General features: G+C 46.0%; 1 protein-coding gene across 1 annotated transcript in view; it reads right to left on the minus strand.

Moving 5' to 3' along the window:
• Window positions 1–12,516, minus strand: part of LOC116671612 (alpha-tectorin-like) — a 26,043-nt gene that overhangs the window by 10,415 nt on the left and 3,112 nt on the right. Inside the window, 5 exon segments of the mRNA XM_032502957.1 lie at window positions 1–469; window positions 560–1,103; window positions 1,106–1,138; window positions 1,250–1,650; window positions 5,027–5,043. The exon segment at window positions 1–469 is cut by the window's left edge and continues 115 nt beyond it. Of these exon segments, the coding sequence (XP_032358848.1) occupies window positions 1–469; window positions 560–1,103; window positions 1,106–1,138; window positions 1,250–1,650; window positions 5,027–5,043 (1,464 nt within the window).

The raw sequence follows: 12,516 nt of genomic DNA on the forward strand, positions 1-12,516 counted from the left end.
AAATGTGGGTGACTAGACAAGCCCATTACTTTGGCAAGGGTCAATCGACATGCCCCAGGATACTGGAATGTCAGTCCATCAAATGTATGATATGACCCTGGGCCTCTTATCCAACATGTTGCATAACTGTTAGGCCTGCATCCTCTTTCTCCCTCCTCCACCCTGCAAGACTCTTGTGGCCCACAACTGTGAGACTGACAAGTCATGGAACCATATCTGCAGATACAACGTCTCCCACAGTCCTCATCTAGTATTGTAGTTTTTCCAGATCGGTAGTAGTGACCCTCAAAGCTGCAGCCACAATCAGAATGAGGCACACAGACCCCAGCACTAAGGATGTAGCCTGGATTGCAGATGCAGCTCTCCTGGGCAGGCAGAGGGCAGTTGTAGGTAGAATTGGGATTGACACAGGTAGCTGGACATCCTGTGCCTTGGGATTCAAAGTGGCTGTTGGCTGGGCAGAGGATTTCTAGACAGAAAAAACAACATTGATCTTGACATCATTGACATTTTACCAAAGTGATTATTTAAAATAATGTTGATTGATGAACAGGTATACCACAGAAGCCCTGTCTCCTCCAGCTGGGTAGCTGTATACCATTCTGTTGACACTGACTTGCATACACATTTAACGCTTGGCATAGAATGGGTTGGTATCCTCCTCCTACACACAGATCATACACACAACTCTCAACAAAGGTCTGTGGGGGAAGTCGTCCATGGCAAGTAGTAAAAGGTCCAGAACTGCTCTGGAGGATACCACAATGGGCACTGTTGCTGTATAAAGCTGTCTGAGCCTCACTGCAGGCAGCACAGTTTAGACCTCCACATTGCGTCCCACAATCAGGCTCATTGTCTCCTGATGTTTGCCAGCTGTTGGCAAAAACCACATCAGAGCTCACAACATTGCCTTGGCGGGTTCGAAAGTCATCCCCTGGGTCATTATTGAAGTTTCCACACAGGCCACATGTTGCATTCTGGTAAGTGTATGGCACACTGATACGGACATAATGATTTCTGTCATAAGACACCTCCAAGCCAAAGTCAGTGCTGATGATCACAGAAAAACCTGACTCATAAACCTGGACTGTGCCATTGCTAAGGGGGAGATTGGAGTGGCTGCAAAGTTCCCATTTACCTGTAGGCACACAAGCAAGCAAAGACATAGTAAAAACCCTTAAATAGCAATAGTAAAGAATATGAACTGAATTCTAAATGTGACAGTAGGTATAAACATATTTTTGCTAACCTTAGCCTCACCAGGTCGTCCCTTGACAAGCTCAATTGATTCATTTTTGACATACACTTTGACCAGTCGTGTCCAAGAAACACGAGTGCTGCCACGGTGCTCGTTCTTGCCTTCTACTCTGTAGTAGGGCAACCCACGACCACATTGCTCAGAGAGAACATAGGTGCAGGTGCCTTGGAAGTGAAACAATTTGTTATCAAAGGTATAGTAATGTGGATCGCCACTTATGGTGCAGGCACGTCTCTGCACCGTCTGGCAGGAGAACTGAAAGGCAGTAGGCCGGCAGATTTGGGAAAAGGAGCAGGGTTCGCTGCGACACTCCAGGCCTGCTGAGGTGCAGGTGCACTTCTGTGCACAGGTACTGTCACTCCAGAATGAGTCACCCCGCTGCACAGGTTGACCTTAAAGACAAAAAATGGGACAATTTCCTTGAAAGGCATTGACTACATGCAAACACTAATAAAACATTTTGGGGGCATTTGAGCCTTTAGTTTTTATAACAACCAGTAGAGTGTGGACAATAAATGAGGGGAGAGAGTAAAGGGTGTCATGAAAAGAAAGGTCCCCAGCCACCTTGGACTTCGACGCTGCATTGTCACTTTCAACGTCTTGAACTTGTAGAATACTTAAATGCCCCAACCATTTAACTCTTCAGAACTACTTAAGCATGCCAATGCAAATTACAAATTTAATTAAATAAAAGATATGACATTAAATTGTAACTTAGATCACCAGTATATCATCATAGTCTAATGGGTTAGCAGTTCAGTGCACAACATCCACAATATATTGTAACGTATAAAACATTGTTCAATAGTTAAACAACAAGCACATGTTTATTGTCAGACTTTCTAGTATCTTCATGGAACAATGACCACATACGTAAATTACTGGAAAAAAAGTACCATGGTGAACACCCTAGGGTCTTCTCTGGCGGCTGATTGACCTTCATGAGGGTCCCCGTTGCCCTGGATGGCTTTCTACATAGATAAGGTGTGCCATTGCTCTTATGATGAAAATGACAAAATGGTTTGAGTTGTTTTGTATGTCTTCAAGTGTTGATATTAGGCCTTTTTGCTTTTCCCCTTTAAATTTTGTGTTATATATCTTTTTTTGTGAAAAGTCCACCCCAAGGGCCCTTACCATTCCACAGAAAACAACTGTTAACAAACTGCTTCAAACGCTCTAATTGTAGCGCAGCTATTACTTTCCGTGACGACCGTGCGTCACTTTGTAACACGTTATAATGATCGCGCTAGCTGTAGCGTGGCATGCCGCCGACTCTTCGTCTGACTGGGTAGTACCTTACCTAGCTACTGCGCGTGTGCGCGTTCAAAGAAGATAGTATAGAATGTGAGGATGCGCTCTGGTTTTTGGTCTTTGTCACTCGTACTAAACAGATCGAAGCTCACACACAGGGTGGAAAGAGGGGCAGCACAACTAAAATAGGGTGTTTTTTTGAAAATTAAACCATATAAACCTATTCTGAATGACGCCAATACAATTAATGAAACCCTGAAAAAGGACATACTATGATGACTTTAAGGGACCCCTTAACACTCTCAAATCATCTTCAGTCTGTGTTATAAACATTAGATTTTATGACTGGTACCCTAAGCCGTTCCGCAACACAGCCTGATCATCATTGTTAAAGTTGAAACACCATGTCGGCCATTTCTGAACAAAAAGGAGTCCCATTGCAGAGTCCTCTTTAGATGGGGGCGCTGGATCTGACCCAGCTTCCAAACAGCGGCAGCGTGACACTGACAGTGCCTTTTTGAATTCTTATCTGCAACAAGTGATGGACGAGTCTATGAAAATAGATTAAAAAAAAGACCAAAATATTTCTGTAGATTTTGTTGTAAAGACGCTCATGGTTTGAAAGTGTACAACACAGAACATAGGTTGTGACTCTCACAGGATAGCGTACCAAATGTTTGGCAGTTTATATTTTGATTGCCCGTTTTTAACATTGTGTCTGAAAAATCAGGTTTTGTCAGTTATTTATGTCATGGTGGATGGTCCATACTTTGGTACCCATGAAACCTTGGCAATCCATGCATGTCTACTAGTGGTGCAGTAGTCAGTCCATAGGGAGTGGGGGTTGGTAACCGGAGGGTCCTGGTTCAAATCCCCTTATGGCCCCAAAAGTTTTAAGTTGTGGAGTGTGGCGTGGAAGAGATGCCACTTTCACGCTCTCCTGGGCACTGCCAGGTCCCTTGAGCAAGGCACCGTAACCCCCCCGACTGGCCTGGTTCAGCTTGCAGCCCACTCACTCTGGACACTCTCCATGTAATAGTGCATGTATAGGTCCTGAGCATGTGTGTGTTTTTCAGGCCTTGTGTTTGAGTACTAACAAAAAGTGTTACACAGAGTTGCAGTACAGTAATTTCCCCATTGGGGACTCCCAATAAACCAATTACTATCTTATCTTGTTATCTACTAATCATCTCACATCCTCCTTAGATAGTTTGAGTGATGTGTCAAAAACAAAGCAGCGTTTTAAGAGCTGCCCTCACCGTAGCGCCATTGTTGCGCCGTGGTAGTGCTCGTCACAGAACAACCGACACACCATCCTTCTTACCACACCCTCAAACTCTGTGCAGTTCAGCTGTTCACAGGGGTCTGAACCAGCTATGGACATATTGGGGAAAGAATGAGACAAGTGGTCCTTCCGTTTTTAAAATTGTAAAAAAAAAAATTTTTTAAATGAATACAAAAAGATATATACCGTTTCTTAAGTAGGGACGAACGAAGCTCTGTTTCTATTACATTAACTTAAATTTAAAACGCTTTTATAACCTTTTCCCAATGAGTCCCGTTTAACCACAAGGAAGACCAACGTTGTAGAACAGAGCAAGAATCCCAACAAAGAAGAGCAGTACTTCAAAGAATCCTAACTGCAAAGTGCCACATGTAAGTGCACCATAATGATTGTGAGTCTCATTTCATTAACTGCCTTCTATTAAGCCTCTGTAAACTACCCACATTGCAAAGCATGAGCGCATTCAGGATGTTTTAAAAAACAAACCCCAACATAGCAGGTTCTCTCATAGGCTGAGCCGCAGAGCACCGCCATGTCATTGGCTGGAGTGTAGAGGCAGAGAGCGTAGACACGGAACTGAAAAATTTTGGCCTGTGGGTCCAGACTTTTGGTTTTGTGTTGCAGTGACAGGTTTCTGAATGGGCCGCTACTGTTGGTGATGACACTACAAGAGCTGAGAGTATTCTTCCATTGAATTTTGGACCTGGTTTTGTATCAATTATCCTTCCCACTCCGTTTATCGGTGCTCCCACCTAAATAAATCCACCAACCAACCCAGCAAACCCCGAATAAAAAGCGAAAGGTGAAGGGGGGACTGGGGAGCGATCTGAAGTGTAGAACGGGGGGTGGTGCAACACAGGTAGATAGCGGGGTCGGGATGAAGGGGGGTGGGAGGGGGGGGATACAACAAAGCTGGAAGTACAAGGTGGTCTTGGAGGAAAGTACGAGATGGCGTTGTACAACGATAAGCTGTCGGATAACGGCGGCACACCGGTGAGTCAATGAGGACGAATCCAGGAACAAGATGTCCAAAGTGGGCAATTAGTGGGCACAAAAGGGCATAGTGAAACCGTGGTCATCGCAGGGGACTGGATAAAGGGCGCCACAGCCATGCCATGTACCGAGCGGTTTGACAGGGTGTGAGGCCGGCAGGTGCTGAAAAAACCGTGAACAAGCCAACTACATACGGGATGACAGCCTGGGCAAACGACCCTCCACACACGCGAGATTACCCCCCGGGGTACAGCCCGTGCCTAGCCACACATACACGTCCGAACAGGGATAGAAAGACACTTGAACGGCCCGGCCTAGCACGGGAGAAGAGGAGAAAAGAGAAAAGCTACAGACCTGGACAGGGAAGACAAACAGCGATAAAAAAGGGAAGAATGGCACTACATGCACATATGAAATAAGGGCAGGAAAAAAAACAGGAGGACAAAATATAGGGAGACCCGAATTAACTATGAGGGCCCAAGCCGAACGAGCACATCGTGTCATATGGGGAAAGAGGACCACCTGACACAAAGCCCGATACAGGGACTAAGATAATGCCGGACGTATAAGGAATGTAATATGAGACGACCGACATCGAAACAAAGGTATAGGAAAGCACAGGGACATGGGCACAAATCAGCACCATAGTAAAAGAGGGCCCAAAATGAAAATGAACGCAGTGAACCAAAAACCAGCAAAAAGGACACTCAGGCGAGCCACACACACAAGGCCAGAAACAACAAAGAGACACCACCACGCAAAGCCGACCAAGAGCGGGAGGGCCTCATTGTACAAAGGACAAAAAACCACACACAACTGCGGACCATAAAGGGGGCAAGAGGCAGATCACACGTCGTGGAAACAAGCACCCACCCTCAAGAGAAAAAAAGAGCACACGGGGGGGCGGGGAGTGTAGGTTCCAAATGACTCCCACCTGCCAGTAGAAAAAGAGACACAAACACAAGCGTGAAAGACTTTCTCGGTACGCAGTGGTCGAGAGTAAAAACAAAGCTCAAGAAGGGATACAAAAATAAGGGATTGGCTGTGTTGCTGCGCAACAGGAAATTCAGATACTGACACAAGGTACAGCAATGGAATGCCGATAAAGTACAAGTTTGTGCGTAAACGACAAAATGGGAATGAATTCCATCACGCAACACAAGAGAAAAACTGTTAGAGATGTAAACAAGAACATAAAATAAAAAAACACTGGGGAAATGGTTTAACACGAAAAAAAGAGAAAATGCGGGGAACAAGATAAGAAAAGGTGAAGGGCAAATCCACCAGCCATCCAGCCATCTTCTAAACCCGGCTCTGGTATTAAAACTGGAAGAGAAATGCGTGGACAAATGCCAGGCAGAACACCAAATGCCCTGTCCACAAAACCACATTAAGCCACTCCGACTGGGATCCCACGGCCTTCCCCAGGGAGCAGGATGGATATAACCTACCAACCTAGAAAGTCCTGGTCTTCCTGAGGCCCGGCGAGAGGTCCGACCTTCTGGGCCGCTGGAACACACGTCCCAATTGGGATAAGCGCTCAGCAGGCACCTGATGACCAAATAGCACCGCACCACCTCAACTGGTCCTTCACCCAAAGGGCACGGCTCATCTGACAAAAATAAGACAATCCACCACGGATATTGCTTCCCACCCCTACGAAAAATACAAACAAAGTAGACGCGCGAGGCCCCCTCTTAAGGGAACTAACCCATTTTTGGCCGCTGACCCTCGGATCGCTGTTGTTTGTCGTCATGACCCAACCTTCATGGCCATTGCTAGGTGAGGAGTAGGACAAAAAAACTGACCGTGCTTTGCCTTCGTCTCACCTCGCTTTTTCATACACAAGAGAACAACAACGGTGTTGTTTGTCAAAATGTATTAATCAATATGAAGACAGCAGTCATCCAGTGTTCTGCAACTACAAAATTACAAGTTTTACTTATAAAAATGTGTAGCAAGTTAAAGTAGCAAATTGTTCTTCGCAGTTGGGGGAGGGTTTTAGTCCTCTGAGAATACCAAAGGAAACCAGATTGAATTGCTTTTGGTCCTCGTCGGGCCCTCGTGGAGCGAAGTCTACACTTAGTGTTAAAAAACATTTTATAGGGGGAAGTTTGGTTACTTTTGTGTATAGCTGCGCATTGGCTTTTGTATGGGGTTGGAATCGATGTCATGAGGGACGGGATTGCCTGACATACTAGGATAGAAAAGGTTGTATAGGAGGTGACTTGACCAATTGGGCGAGATTGATGTTTGCGAAAGCAAAATCATAAAAGATGAATTAGCTTACCTATGTAAAGCCGTCATATTGACATCCACAGCTTTCCACAGGGACACCTCGTTTCCCAACTTCATGACATTAAGCCCTCGTCACCAGGTAACCACCCAGGCAGAGCAGACCTGGCTCACAGGTTGCCTTCCTGCTGGCGCACAGGTGTGGAGCATCCAGGACCACCAACTCATAATGCTGTTTGGGCCTTGGACAGTCAGGGGTCCTTTTATACGAAGAAATGATGGATGTATACAGCTGAGTGTATAAATACTTCACCTTGATAAATGAACTAAGCATGAACATATGTGCAGTAGATCAAAAGACTCTCTTGTAAAGCCTTCTGCAGAGGGGGTTGCTGCCGTCCAAGGTAGAATTTTTATTTTTCCGAACCAATAGCACCCTGACAGGCACTGAGCAATATACGTTGGCGCATGGGCCCTTACATCTGAAGATCTGGCCTTCGTATTTTAGTCCGCCACCAACACACAAGCACACGAGATTATGTGAAATAATAACGCTGGGTCCACATGCTATAAAGAGGGGAGGGCGGAGAAGCTGAGAGGACCGCAGCTGCCCGCATCACGCTACACAGGTGTGCTCTAGCAGTAAGCCATTGTGCATTGTGGGCAAGAGGAGCCACAGCCCTCACATGCAGGGGAGTATGCTTTTGCGCACCCGTGTGCCACGCGTCCCCCAAATTCGGCGGAGTGGTGACCATTATTCCAGACAGGGTGTGGAAGTCATCATTTGGATTGCCATTGAAATTTCCACAAAGATCCCCAGGATTTTTTCCCTCTGATAATGACTTCAGAATCAAAGCTAACATGTGTTTAAATATAAATGTGATAAAATCATTTAAGAATGAACTAATCAGGCAACATAAATACCTGACTGGGACGTGTCTGACAAGACTGGACCCAAATAAGGAAGTGACTCAGGCACTCGAGCTTGAAACCTGAAAGTGACGAATCCTTGTCCAGTCGTCATTACACTCGAACGCCGAATCACGCTGAGATATGATGCGCAGATCCACTTGCATAGATAGAAACATGACCTCCATTTAAGAGAATGGGTTAGTTTTTAGTTACTCCATTCACCTTTAACATTGGAAAAAAACAGAAGCTGATGAACAATCATAGATTGGTATTTGTGTTGAAACTATCTGTAGTTGTAAAAAACTATAGATGTCAAATCCAGTGTAGATAAAAATATGTGTAAAGTCAAAAGAATAATTTTATCCAGGATGTCTTCAATAGGAATCTGTGTAACTCACCTGTACCAACCCCGGAGGGGGGGGTGTGGTCAAATCACCCCTCATATTGTCACACGCAGAATAAGCAACCCACCCTTCACAAACTAAGTCACTGTGACTGAAAACGGTCAACCCATACCCACGGCTCCATCTTAGCACTCCAACTGAAAATAAGGAGCCCACTGGGTGTTTATTAAAAAGGGTTGCCCAGCACATAGCTGCAATGTTTCCTGGAAGTCATAAGGCACTTAAGTGATCAAAGTCAGGTAGTGAAGAGTCACCAATACAGAGCAGGTGCCATGAGGTTATGGTAATGGCACCAATCTCACCCTCCACCACACGGCAGGACTGTGGGGCCTGGGACCCCAAAGGAAGATTTGGGGAGATACAGTGGACTGCCCCAGTAGTGCCATGGCACATACACAGTCACATAGGACATCCCGCAACACAGATCCCACACTGTTCGCACTGCGGCCGATACGGCCTGTGAGGCATCCCACAGCTGTATAGTTTTGGATGACGCTCACGGGTTGCCGTTGAGTGGGACAAAAACCATCATTTCCGACTTGAGTAAACACACCTCCTGGCACAACCGTGCTACACAAGCAAGGGAAGGATAGCGGCAGGTTGAAGTGACAATTGGGGTTCCACACGGTGGCAGATGAATGGCTGTTTAGAGGGCAGTTTGGCTCTTAAGAAAACAGCAATTCAATATAGCAGGCGGGGTAACCTCAAATTAATTCAAACAGTCACCTACCCTAAAAGGGATACGCTTGCTTACCACTCAACTGTGCATGCACGTCCACGTCCAATGTACGCCGTCTGTTGACACATTAGTTCTATCTCGAAACTCCCGAACACTTAGCGCTCTGATAGCGTGGAAATCTCTTAGCATAGCCTACGCAGAGCCTACTTCCATGCTTAGTGTGCATGGCCCGCAATACCCCAGGACTTGGCGTGCCAGAGGGTCCACTGTGATGGCCCACACACAGGGGTGACATGGACCGCCGAGCGGTGACGAAACGATGCCACCGTACTCACTAGCTTGTAAGTTTCTGTAGGTTAAGGTTCTCACAGAGGAGGACGATGTTCCCCACACAGTAGTGCAAGCGGAGAGCCTTCGCGCCACTGTCTCCAAAGTCAACTGAAACTGTTACCAGGATTCCCTTGGGTGTGGCATTAAGAAAAAAAAGTCATCTTGCGGGTGACCAATTGTATTACCACAAGCGTCCACCCAGTGAATTATTGTAGATACCAGGTGCAGTGTACAGAAACAGCGCCAAAGTGAGGCCAACAATCATGTTAGCCGTTACACGTGGGGGACCAAATGTGTGCGATACGCTGAAACACTTTGAATGACTGCGTGGTAGAATCTGGATTCGGTTTGGACGCTGATCTGAATGGTATCCCCTTTATCTGCTGAACCGTTTAACCTAAAGGCCAGTAAAACAGCACAGCAGAAAACCCTTTCAGAGCGGCTTTTCACACATGTCAAGAACCAATATTTCATAGACACTGCAAAGACATCATTCATTTTTTAATAAAAATTGTTGCTCTCTGGAAGTCACAATGTTTTGGTGTCACCAACTCCAGTAATTTTCTTTAGCTTTTCTTTAATAATTTGGTGACTTACCTGAACACTGCTGCTACTTGTCCTTTCTATGGGAGATTTGTGTTTGCCTGCAACGCCTCGACTTTAGCAACCGGAAGGCAAAACACCTGCTGGCCTCTGGGCACGTTATTTCAGGCTGTTCACGCGGGGACAACTGCTGGGTATGGACTATACAAGCCATGGGGGGAGGGGCGTGGGTGGCAAGGGTCCATAATCGACATGGCCCCAATGATACTGGTATTCCCGTCCTCACTGTATGCTATGAACCGCTGGGCCTCTTATCCAACGATGTTATGGGCATAACTTTAGGCCTTGCATCCTCCTTTCTCCCTCCTCCAGCGGCCGTGCAAACTCTTGGTGGCCCACGAACCGTGATACTGACCAGCCAGGGAACCATAATCTGCAGCTAGCAAACGTCTTCCCCACATGCCCATCATCTAGTAGTGTAGGTAAATATATAATTCCCCGATCGGTAGTAGTGACCCTCCAAAGCGCCATACCCACACTCAGAATAGGCACACAGTGCACCCGCAGCACGGTGTTTGGTGGGGGGGATCAAAAATAGCACTCGGATTGCGGATGCAGCTCTCCTGCAGGACAGAGGCAGTTGTAGGTCGAATTGGGAGTTGACACAGTGCTGTACTCCTGTGCCTTGGATCAAAGTGGCTGGTGGGCTGGCGATGGATTCTAGACCAAAAAACACAACATTGGATTCTTGGAAATCATTGACATTTAACCAAAGTGAGTTATTTAAAATAATGTTTTTATTGATGAACCGTGCATACCACAGAAGCCCTGTCCCCCTCCATCTGGGTACAGTATAACCATTCTGTTGACGGGGGCTGGGACTTGCATAACACATTTAACAGCTTGGCATAGAGTGGGTTGGTATCCCCCTCCTACACACGATCAATACACACAACTCTCAACAAAGGTCTGTGGGGAAGTTGTCCATGGGCAAGTACTAAGTCAGGTCCAAAACTGCTGCTGGAGATAACCACATGGCACTGTTTTCTTGATAAAGCTGTCTGAGCGGCACTGCATGCTCAGCACGTTTATACTCCACATTGCGTCACCACAATCCGTGTCTCATTGTATCTCCTGATGTTTGCCAAGCTGGTTTGGCAAAAACCACATCAAGCTCAACAACACTTGCCCCCGATTGGCGGGTTTGACAGTCATCCCCATGGTCATTATTGAAGTTTCCACACAGGCCGCATGTTTGCATTCTTGTAAGTGTAATGGCCACCAACTGAGTACGTACATAATGATTCTGTCATACGACACCTCCAGCAAAGTCAGTGCTGATGATCACATACAACCTGACGTCGGATCCACCTGTGACTGTGCCATTTCTAAGGAGATTGGGTGGCTTTGCAGTGTGCCCATTTACGTAGGCACACAGCAGCAAAGAATAGTAAAACACTTCAGTTATCAATAGTATACAGAATATGAACTGCATTCAAATGTTACGTAGTATATAACAAATTTTTTGTAACCTTAGCACTCACCAGGGCCGTCCCTGACAAGCTCCATTGATCATTTTGACAAACAGGCTTTGACCAGGGGGAATCCGGGTCCAAGAAACATGATTGCGGCGCCCGGTGCTCGTTCTTAAAAAAGGATGAAGAAAAAAAAGGAGCCTTCTACTTCTGTATTATGCACCCCCCGACCCACATTGCTTCAGAGAGAACATAGGTGCAGGTGCATTGGAGTGAACAATGTGTTTAATCAAAGGTTAGTAAGGTGTGGATCGACCGACTTATGTTGCAGGCACGTCATACTGGGCAGCCGTCTGCTAAGGGGGGAGGCGAACGGTGGGGTGAAAGGGCGTAGGGCCTTAATATTTGGGAAAAGGCAGACGTTCGCTGCGACCCTCCAGGCCTGCTGAGGTTCAGGTGGCACTTCTGTGCACAGGTAACTGTCACTCGCAGAATGAGTCACCCCGCGCACAGGTTGCTTAAACAAAAAATGGGACAATTCCTGAAAGGCATTGACTAATGCAACACTAAAAAAACATTTGGGGCACATTTGAGCCTTCTACTGTTTTATTATAAAACAACCAGTAATGGGGACGAAATAAATGACGGGGAGAGAGTAAAGTGTCAGAAAAGAAAGGTCCCCAGCCACTGTGGACTTCGGACGGCTGTTGTCACTTTCAACTCTTGAGCTTGTAGAATACTTAAATGCGCCCCGAACCATTTCACCTCGTTTCAATGACTACTTAAAATCATGCCGCCCCCCCCAATTGCAACTTACAAATAAAGAATAAACATAATAAATTAACTAAAGTCAGTATGACAATAATAAAATTGTAACTTAGATCACCATATATTATCACTAGTCTAATGGGTTAGCAGTTTCAGCACCCCCTGCACACATCCACAATATATTGTATACGATAAACAGAGGGAGTATGAGGAAACCACAAAAAAAAAATAGTAAACACAGCACATGTGTTATTTCAGACTTTGTCTAGTATCTTCATAGAACAAGACCCATACGTCGATCTACTGGTGACAAATACCATGGTGACACCCGAGGTCGGTTTGTATACCATTGGGAAAAGCGCCAGCCTCGTTGAGGAGCCGTG

The sequence above is a fragment of the Etheostoma spectabile genome, chromosome 21 (assembly GCF_008692095.1).
Source record: "Etheostoma spectabile isolate EspeVRDwgs_2016 chromosome 21, UIUC_Espe_1.0, whole genome shotgun sequence".
Classification (NCBI taxonomy): Eukaryota; Metazoa; Chordata; class Actinopteri; order Perciformes; family Percidae; genus Etheostoma; species Etheostoma spectabile.